At 49.0% G+C, this 27,253-nt stretch overlaps 7 protein-coding genes across 7 annotated transcripts; 4 read left to right on the top strand and 3 right to left on the bottom strand.

Moving 5' to 3' along the window:
* Positions 1-708: 708 nt before the first annotated feature.
* On the bottom strand, positions 709-1,101 carry LOC142709440 (histone H2A type 1). The gene has a single exon (XM_075848462.1). The coding sequence runs from the start codon at positions 1,099-1,101 to the stop codon at positions 709-711; it is 393 nt and encodes a 130-aa protein (XP_075704577.1).
* Positions 1,102-2,710: 1,609 nt separating this feature from the next.
* Positions 2,711-3,091, bottom strand: LOC142709441 (histone H2B 1.1). The gene has a single exon (XM_075848463.1). The coding sequence runs from the start codon at positions 3,089-3,091 to the stop codon at positions 2,711-2,713; it is 381 nt and encodes a 126-aa protein (XP_075704578.1).
* Positions 3,092-12,240: 9,149 nt separating this feature from the next.
* On the top strand, positions 12,241-12,937 carry LOC142709438 (histone H1A-like). The gene has a single exon (XM_075848460.1). The coding sequence runs from the start codon at positions 12,241-12,243 to the stop codon at positions 12,916-12,918; it is 678 nt and encodes a 225-aa protein (XP_075704575.1). The 3' UTR covers positions 12,919-12,937.
* An 846-nt stretch (positions 12,938-13,783) lies between these two features.
* LOC142709435 (histone H3) lies at positions 13,784-14,194 on the top strand. The gene has a single exon (XM_075848457.1). The coding sequence runs from the start codon at positions 13,784-13,786 to the stop codon at positions 14,192-14,194; it is 411 nt and encodes a 136-aa protein (XP_075704572.1).
* A 5,911-nt stretch (positions 14,195-20,105) lies between these two features.
* Positions 20,106-20,802, top strand: LOC142709439 (histone H1A-like). Its single transcript, XM_075848461.1, has one exon. The coding sequence runs from the start codon at positions 20,106-20,108 to the stop codon at positions 20,781-20,783; it is 678 nt and encodes a 225-aa protein (XP_075704576.1). The 3' UTR covers positions 20,784-20,802.
* An 846-nt stretch (positions 20,803-21,648) lies between these two features.
* LOC142709436 (histone H3) lies at positions 21,649-22,059 on the top strand. Its single transcript, XM_075848458.1, has one exon. The coding sequence runs from the start codon at positions 21,649-21,651 to the stop codon at positions 22,057-22,059; it is 411 nt and encodes a 136-aa protein (XP_075704573.1).
* Positions 22,060-25,299: 3,240 nt separating this feature from the next.
* LOC142709434 (histone H2A type 1-like) lies at positions 25,300-25,692 on the bottom strand. The gene has a single exon (XM_075848456.1). It carries the CDS (start codon positions 25,690-25,692, stop codon positions 25,300-25,302), a length of 393 nt encoding a protein of 130 aa, XP_075704571.1.
* Positions 25,693-27,253: the final 1,561 nt, after the last annotated feature.

Below are 27,253 nucleotides of genomic sequence, written 5' to 3'. Positions count from 1 at the left end.
GAGCAAAACCCAATGTTGGAGGGGCCGTGTTTTCCAAGCTGCTCTCATTGCTACAAATGTTACGAGATTTTCAAAACAAACTACCAATTTGCAGCACCAAGTTCCACATAAGTATGGACTTGCATTGTCTTGTATGTCACTTTGCCAGACTGCTGGTATAATCGCGCTGCTGGCAATACAATGACAGGAAACAGAATGCACCTATTTCTACTTCGTACTAACACTGTGCGTTGTCTATACTTAGGACTCACCTCATCACACTAACGCATGAAGTTGCTGCAGAGTAACATTTAGTGAGACGCATTCGAAGAATCCAGAGAGACTGGAAGATATAATTTAAGATATTATGTAGTCGGGGACGGGTTGTAGATCGTGAACATTAATCACTGGAGTAGTTGTACTATTAATGTGTCCTGTACAGTATAGTTAGTGCACCAATGAGGACAGCGCCATCATCTGCACGAGACAGTAGTGAATGTATAGGTCATGAGTAACGCAGAAGTTCTACACCCACCCACCCTACGGCTTCCTCTTCAATGTGAAACCCCGCGGTATATGAATTGATATGGCTAGATCTCTGTACAAGCAGAGCCACTTATCTGGCGCAGAACGTTTACATATCGGAGATCAGCGGTGAGAGCTCTGTTCTAAGGACCATGTGGGCGGCTCTTAAAAGAACCTTTGTGGTTAAATTTGGATAAGCGGCGCTCACTTGCTCTTGGCGCTTTTGCTGCTCTCGGTCTTCTTGGGCAGCAGAACGGCCTGGATGTTGGGCAGGACGCCTCCCTGAGCGATGGTCACACCACCCAGCAGCTTGTTGAGCTCCTCGTCATTGCGCACGGCCAGCTGCAGGTGACGGGGAATGATTCGGGTCTTCTTGTTGTCCCGGGCGGCATTTCCTGCCAGTTCCAGGATCTCAGCGGTCAGATATTCCAGCACAGCGGCCAGGTAGACCGGAGCGCCGGCGCCGACCCTCTCAGCGTAGTTACCCTTGCGGAGAAGTCTGTGCACACGACCGACAGGGAACTGCAGTCCTGCCCGGGATGAGCGGGTCTTGGCTTTAGCCCGCACTTTGCCTCCTTGCTTTCCTCTTCCAGACATGTCTATTATCTGATCAGATCTAACGGCTGCGCTCCCACCGTCACTTCTTATACCCGGATGGAGCAGAGAGCTTCTTCTCTGATTGGCCGCATCTAAAACTGATAGTCAACGACAGACGCTGTAGCCAATGAGGAAGTAGAATATTTCTATAGACTCGCAGATAACACCACGCCTCCTCCTCTGTCTCTACCAACAGGAACATCTCCCGCCTGAACTCGAATGGAGCAGGAATAAAGCAGCAGCGGCGGATTCTTCTCATTAGGCGCCAAGTAATGTGCCCCGTCCCTGCAGGAAGGACCCAAAGGCTCTTCTAAGAGCCCCCCACCAAGTCTACAACAGAGCTGCCGCCTCCATCTTGTGCTTATTCGTGCGCATGTCTTTATTCCCGCTGGTCTCCCATGTCTGGAAGAGTCGTTCAGTCCGTGCAGCCGCTCCCTCGTGCTGCAGGATATGGGGGGACATTCCCGGGTGTGATAGCGCAGAGCTGCTGCTGCTGCATTAGGGGCTTATCTGCGGGCTGCACGGGCTGATTCTTCTCCATCCAACCATACCGTGAAACGCACAATTCCAACGTACCAATCTCCAGTATAAAGGGGGTGACGTACAAACATGTAACACGTCTTTATTACATCCGTATCGTTCCCGAATTACCGGCATTATGTCCCTGTCCTCTCATGTGACCGGCATTATGTCCTATGTAGGAGGGTACAGGGACACAATGCCGGTAACATGTCCCTGTTCTCTCATCTTCCAGACATTATGTCCTTGTTCCTTCCTATTACCGGCATTACGTCCCTGCTCCTACTTATTACCGCATTATGTCCCTATTCTATTGCAGCGTGTAGAAGAAACCAGAGACTGCTCCAATAACCAGGCATAGACACCAGAGTCTGCTCCTCCTGCATTACAATACCCGGTACAGAGGAGACACCAGAGTCTGCTCCACCTGTATTACAATACCCGGCACAGAGGATACACCAGAGTCTGCTCCGCCTGTATTACAATACCCGGCTCAGAGGAGACACCAGAGTCTGCTCCACTTGTATTACAATACCCGGCTGAGAGGAGACACCAGAGTCTGCTCCACTTGTATTACAATACCCGGCACAGAGGAGACACCAGAGTCTGCTCCACTTGTATTACAATACCCGGCACAGAGGATACACCAGAGTCTGCTCCGCCTGTATTACAATAACCACCCTTTATCCAGTCCTCGCCAGTGTGATTGCTTGTTCTCTATCGTCGACAAGCAGTTTCCCTGGCATCGATTATAAATCTGACTACTACCCTCATCATTGTTATTTACAGATGTCCCATGCTTCCTTCCGTCTCCTAATGTACAATGTTCCGTTTCTTCTGGACAGTGTGATATTATGACGGGTCATCTGCCCGCAGGATCAGTGTCCCGGCTTCCTCACACGCGGCATTGTCCCTCCCTGTCCGGCAGCCACATAATGTATGAAGCAGCATCTGCACCGACACGAGAGCGGCCGCCCATAGAACAGGGAGACTAGCGGGAGGCCAGACAATAGCAGGCACAGCTCTGTTGTAGACAAGGTGGGTGGCTCTTAGAAGAGCCTTTGTGTTCTTACTGCAGGGACGGGGCACATTACTTGGCGCTGGTGTACTTGGTGACGGCCTTGGTGCCCTCGGACACGGCGTGCTTGGCCAGCTCTCCAGGCAGCAGCAGGCGCACGGCAGTCTGGATCTCCCGGGAGGTGATGGTGGAGCGCTTGTTGTAGTGAGCCAGGCGGGAGGCTTCCCCTGCGATGCGCTCGAAGATGTCATTGACGAAGGAGTTCATGATGCCCATAGCCTTGGACGAGATGCCGGTGTCAGGGTGAACCTGCTTGAGCACCTTGTACACGTAAATGGCGTAGCTCTCCTTCCTGCTCTTTCTCCGCTTCTTGCCGTCCTTCTTCTGTGTCTTGGTCACGGCTTTCTTGGAGCCCTTCTTGGGCGCCGGGGCAGACTTGGCGGGCTCAGGCATGATAACACACTGCGATCTGCTCACAACTGAAATAATGGAATGCTTTACCCTCCCACCGCTGCTGTATTTATACACGGGCTATGCAAATGAGCAACGCTGCCTGACCGCTGTTCTACTGGAAGAGCAAGTCATGTGACCTATGGAATCGTCATAAGCCACTCCCAGTGCCAGCTAATTGGTGGTTTCCACGAGTCTGTTCTCTGTTGGTGGATTTAAATCTATCCGATCACAGGAGCTGGTGAGCGGTGCAGTAGTTAACTACTGCCTCGGGTAGATGATGGCGCTGTCCTCATTGGTGCACTAACTATACTGTACAGAACACATTAATAGTACAACTACTCCAGTGATTCGTGTTCATGATCTACAACTCGCCCCCGACTACATAGTGTCTTAAATTCTATCTTCCAGTCTCAAGAGCTTTGTCACAATTCGGTCCCCCTGAAGTATAACCACCATCATCATCCCAGGTGTTTAGGCTAAGATTCTATCCCCGCGTCATTTACCGATAATAGCAGTTCCTAAACTACAAAGGAGAAGTCCTACGAGGGGTCTGCGGCAATGCTTTATATACACAGGAGACGCTATTAGGGTAACAAACCCTTCCTCTCAATGACTCTTATTGCTTCTAATTCTGCCCTGGTGTACACCACCAACTAAATGTGAACAAATGAAAAAGGGAGGGGAAGAGAAGGGCGAGAAGCACACGGATCAAAGGATCTCTTGAATTAAGAAAAAATATCGATCAATAAAACAACGAGCTTAGAGGTATATTCTACCTAACAGGGAAGGGGAGAACGGTCCCTAAGTAGAGAACACCCCATTTAATGAACAAATCCCATTCAGCATTGTGACTTATCGTAGATGAAGGGGAATAAAAGGGAAAGGTACATAAATCAAATATCAAAAGTGGGGGCATAAAGGGGACAAACTGGGCTGTAATGTTCGTCTCCCTCAAGTACCGCACTATTGGAGCTCTGATATTAGATTTTACTCCTGAATAGAGCTGCATCAATTTGTCCTTTTCATTCTCTGAATGCGTCTCAGTAAATGTTACTCTGCAGCAACTTCATGCGTTAGTGGGATGAGGGGAGTCCTAAGTATAGACAACGCACAGTGTTAGTACGAAGTAGAAATAGGTGCATTCTGTTTCCTGTCATTGTATTGCCAGCAGCTCGATTATACCAGCAGTCTGGCAAAGTGACATACAAGACAATGCAAGTCCATACTTATGTGGAACTTGGTGCTACAAATTGGTAGTTTGTTTTGAAAATCTCGTAACATTTGTAGCAATGAGAGCAGCTTGGAAAACACGGCCCCTCCAACATTGGGGTTTGCCCTTGAAAAATGCCGTATCAGCTGCATCAGTTTCTCCTTTTTCATTCATTGAATGCGTCTCAATAAATGTTGCTCTGCAAGAAACTGCACGCGTTACTGTAATAAAGTGAGTCCTATATAGGGACAGCAGACAGATTCATTATTAGTACTAGAGGTTAACAGATTTATTGCCAGCAGCCTTATTAATCGCAGCCGTCCGGCAGAATGAGATACGGGCCGAGCCGATACTTGTGTCAAAGTTGGTCCCAGTAACAGATTTATTGTTTGTTGTAAGAATCTGGTAACATTAGTAGCAGTGACAGCAGCTAAGAAAACACTGGCCCTCTCTCCAAGGATTGCGGAAAGCACGTTGCCCAGCAGCAAGCTGGACGCCGAAGAAACAACACCGCAAGTCAGCTGTTTGATCCACTGCTCGTGCGCTTATACAGCGCTATGAGCAACTGAGCGGATATTCAGCGGTGAGTTTCTGCCACTCCTGTACGTGCAGGCATCGGCACAAACGGCGTCCGGCAGCGCCGCTACGAGGATGTGTTTTCCTGCCTGAGTACCTTACTGCTATACTTGCTGGCGAGTGATCCTCTTTCCCTTCAGATTAACATTCCCTGGTCTAAGACCCAATTCAGTCAGCTGCTTCTAGGACGCTATTAGGGGACACACTGCAGTCCACATATCTGGCTCCTCACTGGAATACCGACGTGATACTGAAGCCCCTACCCCCGTGTATATAGAAGTAGAAGATCACTGCCTGTAATAAGAAGGAACAGGTACAAAATGCCTGTAATATTAAGGAACAGGGACATAATGCCTGTAAAGATGAAGGAACAGGGTCATAATGGCTGTAAGATGAAGGAACAGGGACATAATGTCGGTGATATGAAGGAATACGGAAGTAATTCCGGTAAGATGAGGGAGCAGGGACATAATGCCGGTAATATTAAGGGACAGGGACATAATGCCTGTAAGATGAGGGAACAGGGACATAATGCCGGTAATATGAAGGAACAGGGACATAATGCCTGTAATAAGAAGGAACAGGTACAAAATGCCTGTAATATAAAGGAACAGGGACATAATGCCTGTAAGATGAAGGAACAAGGACATAATGCCTGTAATATAAAGGAACAGGGACATAATGCCTGTAAGATGAGGGAACAGGGACATAATGCCTGTACTATGAAGGAACAGGGACGTAATGCCGATAATATGAAGGAATAGGGACATAATGCCTGTAAGATGAGGGAACAGGGACATAATGCCGGTAAGATGAGGGAACAGGGACATAATGCCGGTAATATGAAGGGACACGGATATAATGCCTGCAATATGAAGGAACAGGGACATAATGCCTGTAAGATGAGGGAACAGGGACATAATGCCGGTAATATGAGGGAACAGGGACATTATGCCGTGTCCCTGTCTCCTGACCGTCTCTTGGCAATCGGCTGTCCCTGACTCATGTCCGTCTCTCTGCCCTCGGCTGTCCCTGGCTCCTGACCGTCTCTCTGCACTCGGCTATCCCTGGCTCCTGACCGTCTCTCTGCACTCGGCTGTCCCGGTTTCCTGACCGTTTCTCTGCACTTGGCTGTCCCTGGCTCCTGACCGTCTCTCTGCACTCGGCTGTCCCTGACTCCTGACCGTCTCTCTGCACTCGGCTGTCCCGGACACCTTATCGTCTCTCTATACTCGGCTTTCCCTGACTCCTGACAGTCTCTCTATACTCGGCTGTCCCTGACTCCTGACCATCTCTCTATACTTGGCTGTCCCTGGCTCCTGACCGTCTCTCTGCACTCGTCTGTCCCTGACTCCTGACCGTCTCTCTGCACTCGGCTGTCACGGACTCCTGACCGTTTCTCTGCACTTGGCTGTCCCAGGCTCCTGACCGTCTCTCTATACTCGGCTGTCCCTGACTCCTGACAGTCTCTCTGCACCCGGCTGTCCCTGGCTTCTGACCGTCTCTCTGTTTCCGGCTATCCCTGTCTGCTGACCGTCTCTCTGCACTCGGTGTCCCTGGCTCCTGACCGTCTCTCTGCACTCGGCTGTCCCTGGCTACTGACCGTCTCTCTGCACTCGGCTGTCCCTGTTTCCTGACCGTCTCTCTGCACTCGGCTGTCCCTGGCTACTGACCGTCTCTCTGATTCCGGCTGTCCCTGTCCTGTACTGTATGTGCTGGGACTTGGGTTCTTGTAATACAGATGGAGCGTACTCTAATGTCTTGTCTATTACAGTACACTAGAATGAGTTCCATCTGTAATACATCAATACGTATGTGCTGGGTTTTATTTATACAGGTGAAGTAGACTCTGGTGTCTATTCTGTGCGGGGTTATTGTATTACATGTGAATCAAACTATAGTTGCTTGTCTTTTCCGAAATATTATAATACAGGTGGAGCAGACTATAGCTTCTTGTCTGTGCCGGGTTATTGTATTGCAGCTGAAGTAGACTATAGTTGCTAGTCTGTTCCGGGTTATTGTAATACAGGTGGAGCAGACTATAGCTTCTTGTCTGTGCCGGGTTATTGTATTGCAGCTGAAGTAGACTATAGCTTCTTGTCTGTGCCGGGTTATTGTAATACAGGTGGAGCAGACTATAGCTTCTTGTCTGTGCCGGGTTATTGTATTACAGGTGGAGAAGACTATAGTTGCTAGTCTGTTCTGGGTTATTGTAATACAAACTTTGTTGTTTCTTTTTTTTGGTGCAAGGTTATTGTAGCCGCAAACTCTAGTGTGTTTAGTCGTTATTGTAATTGCCTGGTTATTGGAGGAGCAGTCTCTGGTTTCTTCTACACGCTGTAATAGAATAGGGACATAATGCGTTAATAGGAGGGAACAGGGACATAATGCAGGTAATAAGTAGGAACAGGGACATAATGCCGGTAAAAGGAAGGAACAGGGACATAATGCAGGTAAGATGAGTGAATAAGGACAAAATGGCGTTAAGATGAGGGAACAGGGACATAATGCCGGTAATATGAAGGAACAAGGACATAATGCCTGTAATATGAAGGAACAGGGACATAATGCCGGTAATATGAAAGAACAAGGACATAATGGCGGTAATATGAAGGAACAGGGACATAATGCCTGTAATATGAAGGAACAGGGACATAATGCCTGTAATATGAAGGAACAGGGACATAATGCCGGTAACATGTGGGAACAGGGACATAATGCCGATAATATGAAGGAGCCGGGACGTAATGCCGGTAATATGAAGAAACCGGGACGTAATGCCAGTAATACGAAGGAACAGGGACGTAATGCCAGTTTTATGAAGGAACAGGGAGGTAATGCCGATATGTCCTTGTACTTTCAGATTACCGCCATTATGTCGGTAAGATGAAGGAACAGGGGCTAAATGCCGGTAAGATGAGGGAACAGGGACGTAATGCCGATAATATGAAGAAGCCGGGACGTAATGCCGGTAATATGAAGAAACCGGGACGTAATGCCGGTAATATGAAGAAACCGGGACGTAATGCCGATAATATGACGGAACAGGGACATAATGTCGGTAAAATGAAAGAACAGGCACATAATTCCGGTTCAGATGAGGGAACAGGGACATAATGCCGGAAAGATGAAGTAACAGGGACAAAATGCCTGTAATATGAAGGAACAAGGATATAATACCGGTAATATGAAAGAACAATGACATAATGCCGGTAATATGAAGGAACAGGGACAAAATGCCTGCAATATGAAGGAACAGGGACATAATGTTGGTAATATGAAGGAACAGGGACATAATGCCGGTAATTTGAAGAAATAGGGACGTAATTCCGGTAATATGAAGGAGCAGGGACGTAATGCCGGTAATATGAGGGAACAGGGACATAATGTCTGTAATATGAGGGAACAAGGACATAAAGCCGGTAATATGAAGGAACAGGGACATGTCCCTGTTTCCTCAACTTACAGGCATTATATTCCTGTTCCTTCATATTACCGGCTTTATGTCCCTGTTCCCTCATATTACAGACATTATATTACCGGCATTATGTCCCAGTACCCTCCTAGAGGGGATATAATGCCAGTAATATGAGGGAACAGGGACATTATGCCGGTAATATGAGGGAACAGGGACATAATGCCGTTATTATGAAGGAACAGGGACATCATGCCTGTAAGATGAGGGAACAGGGAGATAATGCCTGTAATATGAAGGAACAGGGAAATAATGCCTGTAATATGTAGGAACAGGAACACAATGCCTGTAATATGAAGGAACAGGGACATAATGCCTGTAATATGAAGGAACAGGGACATAATACCTGTAATATGAAGGAACAGGGACATAATGCCTGTTATATGAAGGAACAGGGAGATAATACCGATAATATGAAGGAACAGGGATATAATGCTGGTAAGATGAGGGAACAGGGACATTATGTCCTTGTACTTTCATATTACCGGCATGATGTCGGTAAGATGAAGGAACAGGGACATAATGCCGGTAAGATGAGGGAACAGGGACAAAATGTCGGTAAGATGAGGGAACAGGGACGTAATGCCGATAATATGAAGGAGGCGGGACGTAATGTCGGTAATATGAAGAAACAGGGACGTAATGCCGGTAATATGAAGGAACCCGGGACGTATTGCCAATATTATGAAGGAATAGAGATATAATTCCGGTAAGATGAAGGAACAGGCACATAATGCAGGTTCAGATGAAGGAACAGGGACAAAATGCCTGTAATATGAAGGAACAGGGACATAATGCCGGTAATATGAAGGAACAGGGACATAATGTCGGTAAAATGAAAGAACAGGCACATAATTCCGGTTCAGATGAGGGAACAGGGACATAATGCCGGAAAGATGAAGTAACAGGGACAAAATGCCTGTAATATGAAGGAACAAGGATATAATACCGGTAATATGAAAGAACAATGACATAATGCCGGTAATATGAAGGAACAGGGACAAAATGCCTGCAATATGAAGGAACAGGGACATAATGTTGGTAATATGAAGGAACAGGGACATAATGCCGGTAATTTGAAGAAATAGGGACGTAATTCCGGTAATATGAAGGAGCAGGGACGTAATGCCGGTAATATGAGGGAACAGGGACATAATGTCTGTAATATGAGGGAACAAGGACATAAAGCCGGTAATATGAAGGAACAGGGACATGTCCCTGTTTCCTCAACTTACAGGCATTATATTCCTGTTCCTTCATATTACCGGCTTTATGTCCCTGTTCCCTCATATTACAGACATTATATTACCGGCATTATGTCCCAGTACCCTCCTAGAGGGGATATAATGCCAGTAATATGAGGGAACAGGGACATTATGCCGGTAATATGAGGGAACAGGGACATAATGCCGTTATTATGAAGGAACAGGGACATCATGCCTGTAAGATGAGGGAACAGGGAGATAATGCCTGTAATATGAAGGAACAGGGAAATAATGCCTGTAATATGTAGGAACAGGAACACAATGCCTGTAATATGAAGGAACAGGGACATAATGCCTGTAATATGAAGGAACAGGGACATAATACCTGTAATATGAAGGAACAGGGACATAATGCCTGTTATATGAAGGAACAGGGAGATAATACCGATAATATGAAGGAACAGGGATATAATGCTGGTAAGATGAGGGAACAGGGACATTATGTCCTTGTACTTTCATATTACTGGCATTATGTCCTTGTACTTTCATATTACTGGCATTATGTCCTTGTACTTTCATATTACCGGCATGATGTCGGTAAGATGAAGGAACAGGGACATAATGCCGGTAAGATGAGGGAACAGGGACAAAATGTCGGTAAGATGAGGGAACAGGGACGTAATGCCGATAATATGAAGGAGGCGGGACGTAATGTCGGTAATATGAAGAAACAGGGACGTAATGCCGGTAATATGAAGGAACCCGGGACGTAATGCCAATATTATGAAGGAATAGAGATATAATTCCGGTAAGATGAAGGAACAGGCACATAATGCAGGTTCAGATGAAGGAACAGGGACAAAATGCCTGTAATATGAAGGAACAGGGACATAATGCCGGTAATATGAAGGAACAGGGACATAATGCCGGTAATATGAAGGAACAGGGAAATAATGCCGGTAATTAGAAGGAACAGGGAGATAATGGCAGTAAGATGAGGGAACAGGGACATAATGTCTGTAAAATGAGGGAGCAGGGACATAAAGCCGGTAATATGAAGGAACAGGGACATAATGCCTGTAAGATGAGGAAACAGGGACATATTACCGGCATTATGTCCCTGTACCCTCCTACAGGGGACATAATGCCAGTAATATGAGGGAACAGGGACATTATGCCGGTACTATGTGTGAACAGGGACATAATGCCGGTATTATGAAGGAACAGGGACATAATGCCGGTATTATGAAGGAACAGGGACATCATGCCTGTAAGATGAGGGAACAGGGACATAATGCCGGTAATATGAAGGAACAGGGACATGAAGCCTGTAATATGAAGGATCAGGGACATAATGCCTGTAATATAAGGGAACAGGGACATAAAGCCTGTAATATGAAGGAACAGGGACATGAAGCCTGTAATATGAAGGATCAGGGACATAATGCCTGTAATATGAAGGAAGAGGGACATAATGCCTGTAATATGAGGGAACAGGGGCATAATGCCTGGTAGATGAGGGAACAGGGACATAAAGCCGGTAATATGAAGGAACAGGGACATAAAGCCTGTAATATGAAGGAACAGGGACACAAAGCCTGTAATATGAAGGAACAGGGACATAATGCCTGTAATATGAGGGAACAGGGGCATAATGCCTGGTAGATGAGGGAACAGGGACATAAAGCCGGTAATATGAAGGAACAGGGACATAATGCCTCGAAGATGAGGGAACAGGGACATATTACCGGCATTGTGTCCCTGTACCCTCCTACAGGGGACATAATGGCAGTAATATGAGGGGACAGGGACAATAAGCCGGCAAAAGACAAGACACCGTAGTAATGTAGTACAAGAGGAACAAACAGTGTCTGTTCCCTCCTCTGTGCTAGGTTATAGTTATACAGGTGGAGAAGTCTCTAGTGTCCTGTCTGTGTCCGGGTAATGTACTGCTGGAGGAGCAGGTTTTGGGGTCTGGCCTGTGTCAGGTTAGTTTAGTGTCTTTTCTGTGCTGGGAAATTGTAATACAGGTGGAGCAGACGCTGGTGTCTTGCCTGTGCCGAGTTATTGTAACATAAGTAGAGCAAATCCTGTGTCTCCTCTGTGTCAAGTTACAGTAAGACAGGCGGAAGACACTCCGACATCGCGTCTGTGCCGGGTTACCCTTCTGGGCTCTCTGCAGCTCCAGGTCGCCCCCGCATCGGACAATCAGCTTCCCACACGTTAGACATTGTGGTAAAGAACCCTGTGATAGTGACAAGTGCCGGGAATAGAGGGAACGAGCTCCCGCAAACACATTTATCTTGTCCGATCACAGCGACGTGCAGATCGGCAGAACTATGGCAGAGATCCCGGGGCCTCCTCCCGGCTACTTCCCAGCATCTCTGCCAGTGAAGGCTAGAAATGAGTAGAGGGAATGTCAGGGAGGGGGAAGTCACGTAGAGAGCCCGCTCGCCCGGCCGCTTCTAGTCGGTAAAAGGCTCTTATCCCGGGCAGGGAAGCACAAGGGGAGAGCGGAGCTTCACTCCTGTCAGATGAGGAAAGGGAGGACATGTGATCAGTGTCAGCCAATAGACTCTCAGGAGAATCGCAGCCAATCACCGAGCAGCCGCTGTACATATAAGAGGCGCCCCCGTTTTTTCCCTCGCAGAATAATTGTTTTAGTGGATTCCCGTGGTATACGATGGCAGAGACCGCACCAGCCGCCGCTGTCCCTCTCACCGAGCCGGCCGCCAAATCCAAGAAGCAGCCGAAAAAAACTGCAGCAGGGGCCGCCAAGAAAACCAAGAAATCTTCCGGTCCCAGCGTGTCCGAGCTCATCGTGAAAGCCGTGTCCGCCTCCAAAGAGCGCAGTGGGGTTTCTCTGGCCGCCCTGAAGAAGGCTCTGGCTGCTGGAGGATACGATGTAGACAAGAACAACAGCCGCCTGAAGATGGCGCTCAAGACTCTGGTGACCAAGGAAACCCTGCTCCAGGTGAAAGGCAGCGGCGCCTCCGGCTCCTTCAAGCTGAACAAGAAGCAGCTGGAGACTAAGGACAAAGCGGTCAAGAAGAAGCCGGCGGCTGCTGCCAAATCCCCGAAGAAGACTCCGGCCAAGAGCCTGACAAAGGCCAAGAGGCCTGCCGCTGCCAAGAAGGTGGCGAAGACCCCAAAGAAGCCAAAACCTGCCCCCAAGAAAATAACAAAGAAGACGGCCAAGCCCAAAGCTGCCAAGAGTCCGGCTAAGAAAGCTGCCAAGAGTCCGGCTAAGAAAGCTGCCAAGAGTCCGGCTAAGAAAGCTGCCAAGAGTCCGGCTAAGAAAGCTGCCAAGAGTCCGGCTAAGAAGGCGTCTAATTCCAGGAAGACCGTGACGAAGAAATAACCGAGAGCCGCCCGTTTCTTGTCCCACAAAGGCTCTTTTCAGAGCCACCACCTTCTCCCCGGCAGAGCTGTATGATCACTGGCTGCTGTTTCCTCCGGTACAGACAGCAGCGCGATCCTGAGATAAAGGAGGCGCCATCATCGCGTGTGCACGGAGGAGCTTCATGTCCCTGTTACTCTATGACAAGTGTCATTTCTGGTCATTGCGCTGGACGCCATAGCTGCTGTATCCGGACCTCCACAGTGTCCGTCCCGTCACTATGGTGTAACATCCAGGCAGAGTTTATCAGGTCACAGCCCACCAGGTGTAATGTGTGAATAAGGACCGGGGCAGCAATAGACTTGTAGCTTACAGCACAGGATCCACGTGAAGGAGGCCGATGGATTACACTCTCCGGTGTAAATAGAGCACAATGTCCCCTGCTCCTCATTACACGTGGTGGATGGTGACCCTTATATGCTGCCTCTGGATGCGGGGCACAGTGTCCTGTGTAAGGATGGGGTGGGGGATTGTCCCTTTGTGTAATCTATAAAACCACTGAAGCGGCGGATGATGGGGAAGTAGTCTCTTATATAACGCTGTGTACGTGATCTGCGGACATGGAAATACAGTGAGCTGTTATTAACACCCCCTGCTGTACAAGCTGCGTGTGGACGTCATGTAAACCGGTGTCCGCCTCTTCGGAACGGTGATTGGTGGCGAATATCACATTTGCTTTGTCGGTTGCGTATTGTTTTTATGAAGAAGCCAATAGAATGTAGGGGTGTGCCTTTCATGGACCAATGAGGACACGCTCAAGTGTATAAATACTCTGCTCTTTCCTCTCCTCGTATCAGTCTACAAGTGTGCACATTGTTGTAGAGCTATGGCCAGAACAAAGCAGACTGCGCGTAAATCCACCGGCGGGAAAGCGCCCCGCAAGCAGCTGGCTACTAAAGCTGCACGGAAGAGCGCTCCCGCTACCGGCGGAGTGAAGAAGCCTCATCGTTACCGCCCGGGCACAGTCGCTCTCCGTGAAATCCGCCGCTACCAGAAGTCCACCGAGCTTCTTATCCGTAAGCTGCCCTTCCAGCGCCTGGTGAGAGAGATCGCTCAGGACTTCAAGACCGATCTGCGCTTCCAGAGCTCAGCAGTCATGGCTCTGCAGGAGGCCAGCGAGGCTTATCTGGTCGGACTGTTTGAGGATACCAACCTGTGCGCCATCCACGCCAAGAGGGTCACCATCATGCCCAAAGACATTCAACTGGCCCGCAGGATCCGTGGGGAGAGGGCTTAGGTCTCAACCCGGCAACGATTACAACACAAAGGCTCTTTTCAGAGCCACCAAATCCTCCCTCAAACGAGCTGAATCCTTTTCCTCCGTTAATTCTACCGCGACTCTCCCGCTGGCTTCTCGGTGCTCTGCTATTAATATGTGGAGGTGCCATTGTTAACCTTTTCAGTGCTTAGCGCCATTTACACTATAACCAGTCCCCGTCTCTAGCACTCACGTAATCCGGCCCTTTCAGCAGTCCTGTCATGTGTTATGCCGGTTGTCTGCGCTGTATTCATCACCTCCCTCTCCGGCTGTATCGCAGTGATAACCCGCCCCACTCCTCACTGATGACCGCACATCGCTCTTCCGATAATAACCTCCGCTGCTGCTGCGAGGAATGACGCCGTTATGTGCAGCTAATGATCCACCGCTTACCAGTGTGTGCGGAGTCCTTGTTCCCTACTCCTTGTAAAGGCAAACCAGGCGCAGCGTGTAGGGTGGGGGAGCAGGTATCCTCCACCCGGTGTGAACACAAGCGCAGGGGAATTCTACTCTTATTCTGTGAGGTCATGATCATCGGGTGTAGTCCCGGTCACCGTTGTAAATCAGAGATCTAAACGCATTAACACTGCCCGAGTCCTCTCCTCCCTATTCATTCTATAAAGCCGTTGTGGTGCTGGTGGCCGGAGGGGTGATCTGCGGGCACACAAATCCTGAACGTGACGGCAGATAACGAGCAGCCGCCATACTAATCCAAGACGTCACGCTTGTTCCTTGTTTCCCTTAACATTACGCTTTAGATTTGGGGCAGATAGACATTACACAGCAGTCGCGCTATAAGCGGGAAAAGAGCGGCCGGTATTGTAAAATGAACGTGCAATTCAAAATCTGAGTTAAGCCAATCAACGGGAGGGGGAGGGATTGGTAATGTGAATTTACTTAAAGAAACGCCCCGGAAGTGACATGTATTACAGTTCTCTCTCTGGTCCACCCAAGGTCTATATAAAGACGCGCTCCGCGGTTCTCGGTACAATATTTCTCTTTAGCTCCAGCTTACAGGATGTCTGGTCGCGGTAAAGGAGGAAAAGGACTCGGAAAGGGCGGTGCTAAGCGGCACAGGAAGGTGCTCCGTGATAACATCCAGGGCATCACCAAGCCTGCCATCCGCCGTCTAGCTCGCAGGGGAGGCGTCAAACGCATCTCCGGTCTCATCTATGAAGAGACTCGCGGCGTCCTGAAGGTTTTCCTGGAGAACGTCATCCGTGACGCCGTCACCTACACCGAGCACGCCAAGAGGAAGACCGTCACCGCTATGGACGTAGTGTACGCGCTCAAACGCCAGGGCCGCACACTGTACGGCTTCGGAGGTTAATTCCGCTCCTGCTCTGCTCCATCTTACACAACACAAAGGCTCTTCTCAGAGCCGCCACATCCTCTATAGATCAGCTATGATGTCTGCTGGTCACCGCTTTTGTATCTGAGCAGTGACCTTCTACTTCTATATACACGGGGGTAGGGGCTTCAGTATCACGTCGGTCTTCCAGTGAGGAGCCGGATATGTGGACCGCAGTGTGTCCCCTTATAGCGTCCTAGAAGCAGCTGACTGAATTGGGTCTTAGACCAGGGAGTGTTAATCTGAAGGGAAAGAGGATCACTCGCCAGCAAGTATAGCAGTAAGGTACTCAGGCAGGAAAACACCTCCTCGTAGCGGCGCTGCCGGACGCCGTTTGTGCCGATGCCTGCACGTACAGGAGTGGCAGAAACTCACCGCTGAATATCCGCTCAGTTGCTCATAGCGCTGTATAAGCGCCCGAGCAGTGGATCAAACAGCGGAATTGCGGTGTTGCTTCTTCGGCGTGCAGCTTGCTGCTGGGCAACGTGCTTTCCGCAATCCTTGGAGAGAGGGCCAGTGTTTTCTTAGCTGCTGTCACTGCTACTAATGTTACCAGATTCTCACAACAAACAATAAATCTGTTACTGGGACCAACTTTGACACAAGTATCGGCTCGGCCCGTATCTCATTCTGCCGGACGGCTGGGATTAATAAGGCTGCTGGCAATAAATCTGTTAACCTCTAGTACTAATAATGACTCTGTCTGCTGTCCCTATATAGGACTCACTTTATTACAGTAACGCGTGCAGTTTCTTGCAGAGCAACGTTTAGTGAGACGCATTCAATGAATGAAAAAGGACAAAACTGATGCAGCTGATACGGCATTTTACAAGAGCAAAACCCAATGTTGGAGGGGCCGTGTTTTCCAAGCTGCTCTCATTGCTACAAATGTTACGAGATTTTCAAAACAAACTAGCAATTTGTAGCACCAAGTTCCACATAAGTATGGACTTGCATTGTCTTGTATGTCACTTTGCCAGACTGCTGGTATAATCGCGCTGCTGGCAATACAATGACAGGAAACAGAATGCACCTATTTCTACTTCGTACTAACACTGCGTTGTCTGTACTTAGGACTCCCCTCATCCCACTAACGCATGAAGTTGCTGCAGAGTAAGGGTATGTGCACACACATACGGCATGATGTCGGTAAGATGAAGGAACAGGGACATAATGCCGGTAAGATGAGGGAACAGGGACAAAATGTCGGTAAGATGAGGGAACAGGGACGTAATGCCGATAATATGAAGGAGGCGGGACGTAATGTCGGTAATATGAAGAAACAGGGACGTAATGCCGGTAATATGAAGGAACCCGGGACGTATTGCCAATATTATGAAGGAATAGAGATATAATTCCGGTAAGATGAAGGAACAGGCACATAATGCAGGTTCAGATGAAGGAACAGGGACAAAATGCCTGTAATATGAAGGAACAGGGACATAATGCCGGTAATATGAAGGAACAGGGACATAATGTCGGTAAAATGAAAGAACAGGCACATAATTCCGGTTCAGATGAGGGAACAGGGACATAATGCCGGAAAGATGAAGTAACAGGGACAAAATGCCTGTAATATGAAGGAACAAGGATATAATACCGGTAATATGAAAGAACAATGACATAATGCCGGTAATATGAAGGAACAGGGACAAAATGCCTGCAATATGAAGGAACAGGGACATAATGTTGGTAATATGAAGGAACAGGGACATAATGCCGGTAATTTGAAGAAATAGGGACGTAATTCCGGTAATATGAAGGAGCAGGGACGTAATGCCGGTAATATGAGGGAACAGGGACATAATGTCTGTAATATGAGGGAACAAGGACATAAAGCCGGTAATATGAAGGAACAGGGACATGTCCCTGTTTCCTCAACTTACAGGCATTATATTCCTGTTCCTTCATATTACCGGCTTTATGTCCCTGTTCCCTCATATTACAGACATTATATTACCGGCATTATGTCCCAGTACCCTCCTAGAGGGGATATAATGCCAGTAATATGAGGGAACAGGGACATTATGCCGGTAATATGAGGGAACAGGGACATAATGCCGTTATTATGAAGGAACAGGGACATCATGCCTGTAAGATGAGGGAACAGGGAGATAATGCCTGTAATATGAAGGAACAGGGAAATAATGCCTGTAATATGTAGGAACAGGAACACAATGCCTGTAATATGAAGGAACAGGGACATAATGCCTGTAATATGAAGGAACAGGGACATAATACCTGTAATATGAAGGAACAGGGACATAATGCCTGTTATATGAAGGAACAGGGAGATAATACCGATAATATGAAGGAACAGGGATATAATGCTGGTAAGATGAGGGAACAGGGACATTATGTCCTTGTACTTTCATATTACTGGCATTATGTCCTTGTACTTTCATATTACTGGCATTATGTCCTTGTACTTTCATATTACCGGCATGATGTCGGTAAGATGAAGGAACAGGGACATAATGCCGGTAAGATGAGGGAACAGGGACAAAATGTCGGTAAGATGAGGGAACAGGGACGTAATGCCGATAATATGAAGGAGGCGGGACGTAATGTCGGTAATATGAAGAAACAGGGACGTAATGCCGGTAATATGAAGGAACCCGGGACGTAATGCCAATATTATGAAGGAATAGAGATATAATTCCGGTAAGATGAAGGAACAGGCACATAATGCAGGTTCAGATGAAGGAACAGGGACAAAATGCCTGTAATATGAAGGAACAGGGACATAATGCCGGTAATATGAAGGAACAGGGACATAATGCCGGTAATATGAAGGAACAGGGAAATAATGCCGGTAATTAGAAGGAACAGGGAGATAATGGCAGTAAGATGAGGGAACAGGGACATAATGTCTGTAAAATGAGGGAGCAGGGACATAAAGCCGGTAATATGAAGGAACAGGGACATAATGCCTGTAAGATGAGGAAACAGGGACATATTACCGGCATTATGTCCCTGTACCCTCCTACAGGGGACATAATGCCAGTAATATGAGGGAACAGGGACATTATGCCGGTACTATGTGTGAACAGGGACATAATGCCGGTATTATGAAGGAACAGGGACATAATGCCGGTATTATGAAGGAACAGGGACATCATGCCTGTAAGATGAGGGAACAGGGACATAATGCCGGTAATATGAAGGAACAGGGACATGAAGCCTGTAATATGAAGGATCAGGGACATAATGCCTGTAATATAAGGGAACAGGGACATAAAGCCTGTAATATGAAGGAACAGGGACATGAAGCCTGTAATATGAAGGATCAGGGACATAATGCCTGTAATATGAAGGAAGAGGGACATAATGCCTGTAATATGAGGGAACAGGGGCATAATGCCTGGTAGATGAGGGAACAGGGACATAAAGCCGGTAATATGAAGGAACAGGGACATAAAGCCTGTAATATGAAGGAACAGGGACACAAAGCCTGTAATATGAAGGAACAGGGACATAATGCCTGTAATATGAGGGAACAGGGGCATAATGCCTGGTAGATGAGGGAACAGGGACATAAAGCCGGTAATATGAAGGAACAGGGACATAATGCCTCGAAGATGAGGGAACAGGGACATATTACCGGCATTGTGTCCCTGTACCCTCCTACAGGGGACATAATGGCAGTAATATGAGGGGACAGGGACAATAAGCCGGCAAAAGACAAGACACCGTAGTAATGTAGTACAAGAGGAACAAACAGTGTCTGTTCCCTCCTCTGTGCTAGGTTATAGTTATACAGGTGGAGAAGTCTCTAGTGTCCTGTCTGTGTCCGGGTAATGTACTGCTGGAGGAGCAGGTTTTGGGGTCTGGCCTGTGTCAGGTTAGTTTAGTGTCTTTTCTGTGCTGGGAAATTGTAATACAGGTGGAGCAGACGCTGGTGTCTTGCCTGTGCCGAGTTATTGTAACATAAGTAGAGCAAATCCTGTGTCTCCTCTGTGTCAAGTTACAGTAAGACAGGCGGAAGACACTCCGACATCGCGTCTGTGCCGGGTTACCCTTCTGGGCTCTCTGCAGCTCCAGGTCGCCCCCGCATCGGACAATCAGCTTCCCACACGTTAGACATTGTGGTAAAGAACCCTGTGATAGTGACAAGTGCCGGGAATAGAGGGAACGAGCTCCCGCAAACACATTTATCTTGTCCGATCACAGCGACGTGCAGATCGGCAGAACTATGGCAGAGATCCCGGGGCCTCCTCCCGGCTACTTCCCAGCATCTCTGCCAGTGAAGGCTAGAAATGAGTAGAGGGAATGTCAGGGAGGGGGAAGTCACGTAGAGAGCCCGCTCGCCCGGCCGCTTCTAGTCGGTAAAAGGCTCTTATCCCGGGCAGGGAAGCACAAGGGGAGAGCGGAGCTTCACTCCTGTCAGATGAGGAAAGGGAGGACATGTGATCAGTGTCAGCCAATAGACTCTCAGGAGAATCGCAGCCAATCACCGAGCAGCCGCTGTACATATAAGAGGCGCCCCCGTTTTTTCCCTCGCAGAATAATTGTTTTAGTGGATTCCCGTGGTATACGATGGCAGAGACCGCACCAGCCGCCGCTGTCCCTCTCACCGAGCCGGCCGCCAAATCCAAGAAGCAGCCGAAAAAAACTGCAGCAGGGGCCGCCAAGAAAACCAAGAAATCTTCCGGTCCCAGCGTGTCCGAGCTCATCGTGAAAGCCGTGTCCGCCTCCAAAGAGCGCAGTGGGGTTTCTCTGGCCGCCCTGAAGAAGGCTCTGGCTGCTGGAGGATACGATGTAGACAAGAACAACAGCCGCCTGAAGATGGCGCTCAAGACTCTGGTGACCAAGGAAACCCTGCTCCAGGTGAAAGGCAGCGGCGCCTCCGGCTCCTTCAAGCTGAACAAGAAGCAGCTGGAGACTAAGGACAAAGCGGTCAAGAAGAAGCCGGCGGCTGCTGCCAAATCCCCGAAGAAGACTCCGGCCAAGAGCCTGACAAAGGCCAAGAGGCCTGCCGCTGCCAAGAAGGTGGCGAAGACCCCAAAGAAGCCAAAACCTGCCCCCAAGAAAATAACAAAGAAGACGGCCAAGCCCAAAGCTGCCAAGAGTCCGGCTAAGAAAGCTGCCAAGAGTCCGGCTAAGAAAGCTGCCAAGAGTCCGGCTAAGAAAGCTGCCAAGAGTCCGGCTAAGAAAGCTGCCAAGAGTCCGGCTAAGAAGGCGTCTAATTCCAGGAAGACCGTGACGAAGAAATAACCGAGAGCCGCCCGTTTCTTGTCCCACAAAGGCTCTTTTCAGAGCCACCACCTTCTCCCCGGCAGAGCTGTATGATCACTGGCTGCTGTTTCCTCCGGTACAGACAGCAGCGCGATCCTGAGATAAAGGAGGCGCCATCATCGCGTGTGCACGGAGGAGCTTCATGTCCCTGTTACTCTATGACAAGTGTCATTTCTGGTCATTGCGCTGGACGCCATAGCTGCTGTATCCGGACCTCCACAGTGTCCGTCCCGTCACTATGGTGTAACATCCAGGCAGAGTTTATCAGGTCACAGCCCACCAGGTGTAATGTGTGAATAAGGACCGGGGCAGCAATAGACTTGTAGCTTACAGCACAGGATCCACGTGAAGGAGGCCGATGGATTACACTCTCCGGTGTAAATAGAGCACAATGTCCCCTGCTCCTCATTACACGTGGTGGATGGTGACCCTTATATGCTGCCTCTGGATGCGGGGCACAGTGTCCTGTGTAAGGATGGGGTGGGGGATTGTCCCTTTGTGTAATCTATAAAACCACTGAAGCGGCGGATGATGGGGAAGTAGTCTCTTATATAACGCTGTGTACGTGATCTGCGGACATGGAAATACAGTGAGCTGTTATTAACACCCCCTGCTGTACAAGCTGCGTGTGGACGTCATGTAAACCGGTGTCCGCCTCTTCGGAACGGTGATTGGTGGCGAATATCACATTTGCTTTGTCGGTTGCGTATTGTTTTTATGAAGAAGCCAATAGAATGTAGGGGTGTGCCTTTCATGGACCAATGAGGACACGCTCAAGTGTATAAATACTCTGCTCTTTCCTCTCCTCGTATCAGTCTACAAGTGTGCACATTGTTGTAGAGCTATGGCCAGAACAAAGCAGACTGCGCGTAAATCCACCGGCGGGAAAGCGCCCCGCAAGCAGCTGGCTACTAAAGCTGCACGGAAGAGCGCTCCCGCTACCGGCGGAGTGAAGAAGCCTCATCGTTACCGCCCGGGCACAGTCGCTCTCCGTGAAATCCGCCGCTACCAGAAGTCCACCGAGCTTCTTATCCGTAAGCTGCCCTTCCAGCGCCTGGTGAGAGAGATCGCTCAGGACTTCAAGACCGATCTGCGCTTCCAGAGCTCAGCAGTCATGGCTCTGCAGGAGGCCAGCGAGGCTTATCTGGTCGGACTGTTTGAGGATACCAACCTGTGCGCCATCCACGCCAAGAGGGTCACCATCATGCCCAAAGACATTCAACTGGCCCGCAGGATCCGTGGGGAGAGGGCTTAGGTCTGAACCCGGCACCGACTACAACACAAAGGCTCTTTTCAGAGCCACCAAATCCTCCCTCAAACGAGCTGAATCCTTTTCCTCCGTTAATTCTACCGCGACTCTCCCGCTGGCTTCTCGGTGCTCTGCTATTAATATGTGGAGGTGCCATTGTTAACCTTTTCAGTGCTTAGCGCCATTTACACTATAACCAGTCCCCGTCTCTAGCACTCACGTAATCCGGCCCTTTCAGCAGTCCTGTCATGTGTTATGCCGGTTGTCTGCGCTGTATTCATCACCTCCCTCTCCGGCTGTATCGCAGTGATAACCCGCCCCACTCCTCACTGATGACCGCACATCGCTCTTCCGATAATAACCTCCGCTGCTGCTGCGAGGAATGACGCCGTTATGTGCAGCTAATGATCCACCGCTTACCAGTGTGTGCGGAGTCCTTGTTCCCTACTCCTTGTAAAGGCAAACCAGGCGCAGCGTGTAGGGTGGGGGAGCAGGTATCCTCCACCCGGTGTGAACACAAGCGCAGGGGAATTCTACTCTTATTCTGTGAGGTCATGATCATCGGGTGTAGTCCCGGTCACCGTTGTAAATCAGAGATCTAAACGCATTAACACTGCCCGAGTCCTCTCCTCCCTATTCATTCTATAAAGCCGTTGTGGTGCTGGTGGCCGGAGGGGTGATCTGCGGGCACACAAATCCTGAACGTGACGGCAGATAACGAGCAGCCGCCATACTAATCCAAGACGTCACGCTTGTTCCTTGTTTCCCTTAACATTACGCTTTAGATTTGGGGCAGATAGACATTACACAGCAGTCGCGCTATAAGCGGGAAAAGAGCGGCCGGTATTGTAAAATGAACGTGCAATTCAAAATCTGAGTTAAGCCAATCAACGGGAGGGGGAGGGATTGGTAATGTGAATTTACTTAAAGAAACGCCCCGGAAGTGACATGTATTACAGTTCTCTCTCTGGTCCACCCAAGGTCTATATAAAGACGCGCTCCGCGGTTCTCGGTACAATATTTCTCTTTAGCTCCAGCTTACAGGATGTCTGGTCGCGGTAAAGGAGGAAAAGGACTCGGAAAGGGCGGTGCTAAGCGGCACAGGAAGGTGCTCCGTGATAACATCCAGGGCATCACCAAGCCTGCCATCCGCCGTCTAGCTCGCAGGGGAGGCGTCAAACGCATCTCCGGTCTCATCTATGAAGAGACTCGCGGCGTCCTGAAGGTTTTCCTGGAGAACGTCATCCGTGACGCCGTCACCTACACCGAGCACGCCAAGAGGAAGACCGTCACCGCTATGGACGTAGTGTACGCGCTCAAACGCCAGGGCCGCACACTGTACGGCTTCGGAGGTTAATTCCGCTCCTGCTCTGCTCCATCTTACACAACACAAAGGCTCTTCTCAGAGCCGCCACATCCTCTATAGATCAGCTATGATGTCTGCTGGTCACCGCTTTTGTATCTGAGCAGTGACCTTCTACTTCTATATACACGGGGGTAGGGGCTTCAGTATCACGTCGGTCTTCCAGTGAGGAGCCGGATATGTGGACCGCAGTGTGTCCCCTTATAGCGTCCTAGAAGCAGCTGACTGAATTGGGTCTTAGACCAGGGAGTGTTAATCTGAAGGGAAAGAGGATCACTCGCCAGCAAGTATAGCAGTAAGGTACTCAGGCAGGAAAACACCTCCTCGTAGCGGCGCTGCCGGACGCCGTTTGTGCCGATGCCTGCACGTACAGGAGTGGCAGAAACTCACCGCTGAATATCCGCTCAGTTGCTCATAGCGCTGTATAAGCGCCCGAGCAGTGGATCAAACAGCGGAATTGCGGTGTTGCTTCTTCGGCGTGCAGCTTGCTGCTGGGCAACGTGCTTTCCGCAATCCTTGGAGAGAGGGCCAGTGTTTTCTTAGCTGCTGTCACTGCTACTAATGTTACCAGATTCTCACAACAAACAATAAATCTGTTACTGGGACCAACTTTGACACAAGTATCGGCTCGGCCCGTATCTCATTCTGCCGGACGGCTGGGATTAATAAGGCTGCTGGCAATAAATCTGTTAACCTCTAGTACTAATAATGACTCTGTCTGCTGTCCCTATATAGGACTCACTTTATTACAGTAACGCGTGCAGTTTCTTGCAGAGCAACGTTTAGTGAGACGCATTCAATGAATGAAAAAGGACAAAACTGATGCAGCTGATACGGCATTTTACAAGAGCAAAACCCAATGTTGGAGGGGCCGTGTTTTCCAAGCTGCTCTCATTGCTACAAATGTTACGAGATTTTCAAAACAAACTAGCAATTTGTAGCACCAAGTTCCACATAAGTATGGACTTGCATTGTCTTGTATGTCACTTTGCCAGACTGCTGGTATAATCGCGCTGCTGGCAATACAATGACAGGAAACAGAATGCACCTATTTCTACTTCGTACTAACACTGCGTTGTCTGTACTTAGGACTCCCCTCATCCCACTAACGCATGAAGTTGCTGCAGAGTAAGGGTATGTGCACACACACTAATTACGTCCGTAATTTACGGACGTATTTCGGCCGCAAGTAGTGGACCGAACTCAGTGCAGGAAGCCGGGCTCCTAGCATCATACATATGTACGATGCTAGGAGTCCCTGCCTCTCCGTGGAACTACTGTCCCGTACTGAAAACATGATTACAGTACGAGACAGTTGTCCTGCAGAGCGGCAGGGACTCCTAGCGTCGTATATAACTATGATGCTAGGAGCCCGGCTCCCTGCACTGTGTTCGGTCCGGTACTTGCGGCCGAAATACGTCCGTCAATTACGGACGTAATTAGTGTGTGTGCACATACCCTCACATTTACTGAGACGCATTCGAAGAATCCAGTGAGACTGGAAGATATAATTTAAGACACTATGTAGTCGGGGGCGGGTTGTAGATCGTGAACACGAATCACTGGAGTAGTTGTACTATTAATGTGTTCTGTACAGTATAGTTAGTGCACCAATGAGGACAGCGCCACCATCTGCACGAGGCAGTAGTGAATGTGTAGGTCATGAGTAACGCAGCAGTTCTACACCCACCCACCCTACGGCTTCCTCTTCAATGTGAAACCCCGCGGTACATGAATTCATATGGGTAGATCTCTGTACAAGCAGAGCCACTTATCTGGCGCAGAACGTTTACATATCGGAGATCAGCGGTGAGCTCTGTTCTAAGGACCACGTGGGCAGCTCTTAAAAGAGCCTTTGTGGTTAAATGTGGGATAAGCGGCGCTCACTTGCTCTTGGCGCTTTTGCTGCTCTCGGTCTTCTTGGGCAGCAGAACGGCCTGGATGTTGGGCAGGACGCCTCCCTGAGCGATGGTCACACCACCCAGCAGCTTGTTGAGCTCCTCGTCATTGCGCACGGCCAGCTGCAGGTGACGGGGGATGATTCGGGTCTTCTTGTTGTCCCGGGCGGCATTTCCGGCCAGTTCCAGGATCTCAGCGGTCAGATATTCCAGAACAGCGGCCATGTAAACCGGAGCGCCGGCACCCACCCTCTGAGCGTAGTTGCCCTTGCGGAGAAGTCTGTGCACACGACCGACAGGGAACTGAAGTCCTGCCCGGGATGAGCGGGTCTTGGCTTTAGCCCGCACTTTGCCTCCTTGCTTTCCTCTTCCAGACATGTCTATTATCTGATCAGATCTAACGGCTGCGCTCCCACCGTCACTTCTTATACCCGGATGGAGCAGAGAGCTTCTTCTCTGATTGGCCGCATCTAAAACTGATACTCAACGCCAGACACTGTAGCCAATGAGGAAGTAGAATATTTCTATAGACTCGCAGATAACACCACGCCCCCTCCTCTGTCTCTACCAACAGGAACATCTCCCGCCTGAACTCGAATGGAGCAGGAATAAAGCAGCAGCAGCGGCGGATTCTGCTCATTAGGCGCCAAGTAATGTGCCCCGTCCCTGCAGGAAGGACCCAAAGGCTCTTCTAAGAGCCCCCCCACCAGGTCTACAACAGAGCTGCCGCCTCCATCTTGTGCTTATTCGTGCGCATGTCTTTATTCCCGCTGGTCTCCCATGTCTGGAAGAGTCGTTCAGTCCGTGCAGCCGCTCCTTCGTGCTGCAGGATATGGGGGGACATTCCCGGGTGTGATAGCGCAGAGCTGCTGCTGCTGCATTAGGGGCTTATCTGCGGGCTGCACGGGCTGATTCTTCTCCATCCAACGATACCGTGAAACGCACAATTCCAACGTCCGCTACCAATCTCCAGTATAAAGGTGGTGACGTACAAACATGTAACACGTCTTTATTACATCCGTATCGTTCCCGAATTACCGGCATTATGTCCCTGTTCCCTCATATAACTGGCATTATGTCCTATGTAGGAGGGTACAGGGACACAATGCCGGTAACATGTCCCTGTTCCTTCATATTACCGGCTTTATGTCCCTGTTCCCTCATATTACCGGCATTACGTCCATGTTCCTTCATATTACAGGCATTATGTCCCTGTTCCTTCATATTAGCGGCATTATGTCCCTGCTCCCTCATCTTACAGGCATTATGTCCCTGTTCCTTCAAATTACCGGCATTTTGTCCTTGTTTTTTCTTATTACAGACATGTTCCTGTTCCTTCATATTACAGGCATTATGTCCCTGTTCCTTCATATTACCCGCATTATGTCCCTGCTCCCTCATCTTACCGGCATTACGTCCCTGTTCCTTCATATTACCGGCATTATGTCCCTGTTCCTTCATATAACAGGCATTTTGTCCCTGTTTCTTCTTATTACAGGCATTATGTCCCTTTTCCAACATATTACCGGCATTATGTCCCTGTTCCTTCATATTACAGGCATTATGTCCTTGTTCCTTCATATAACAGGCATTTTGTCCCTGTTCCTTCATATTACAGGCATTATGTCCCTGTTCCTACATATTACCGGCATTATGTCCCTGTTCCTTCATATTACAGGCATTATGTCCCTGTTCCTTCATATTACCGGCATTATGTCCCTGCTACCTCATCTTACAGGCATTATGTCCCTGTTCCTTTATATTACCGGCATTATGTCCCTGCTCCCTCATCTTACCGGCATTACAACCCTGTTTCTACATATTACCGGCTTTATGTCCCTGTTCATTCATATTACAGGCATTATGTCCCTATTCCTTCATATTACAGGCATTATGTCCCTGTTCCCTCATATTACAGGCATTATGTCCCTGTTCCTTC

This window comes from Rhinoderma darwinii, unplaced genomic scaffold (genome assembly GCF_050947455.1).
Source record: "Rhinoderma darwinii isolate aRhiDar2 unplaced genomic scaffold, aRhiDar2.hap1 Scaffold_4074, whole genome shotgun sequence".
Lineage (NCBI taxonomy): Eukaryota > Metazoa > Chordata > Amphibia > Anura > Rhinodermatidae > Rhinoderma > Rhinoderma darwinii.
This window is presented reverse-complemented; position numbering and strand designations above follow the sequence as displayed.

Excerpts from the sequence above, each read along its gene's own strand:
- LOC142709440 (XM_075848462.1), bottom strand. The coding sequence starts at position 1,101 with ATGTCTGGAAGAGGAAAGCAAGGAGGCAAAGTGCGGGCTAAAGCCAAG.
- LOC142709441 (XM_075848463.1), bottom strand. The coding sequence starts at position 3,091 with ATGCCTGAGCCCGCCAAGTCTGCCCCGGCGCCCAAGAAGGGCTCCAAG.
- LOC142709438 (XM_075848460.1), top strand. The coding sequence starts at position 12,241 with ATGGCAGAGACCGCACCAGCCGCCGCTGTCCCTCTCACCGAGCCGGCC.
- LOC142709435 (XM_075848457.1), top strand. The coding sequence starts at position 13,784 with ATGGCCAGAACAAAGCAGACTGCGCGTAAATCCACCGGCGGGAAAGCG.
- LOC142709439 (XM_075848461.1), top strand. The coding sequence starts at position 20,106 with ATGGCAGAGACCGCACCAGCCGCCGCTGTCCCTCTCACCGAGCCGGCC.
- LOC142709436 (XM_075848458.1), top strand. The coding sequence starts at position 21,649 with ATGGCCAGAACAAAGCAGACTGCGCGTAAATCCACCGGCGGGAAAGCG.
- LOC142709434 (XM_075848456.1), bottom strand. The coding sequence starts at position 25,692 with ATGTCTGGAAGAGGAAAGCAAGGAGGCAAAGTGCGGGCTAAAGCCAAG.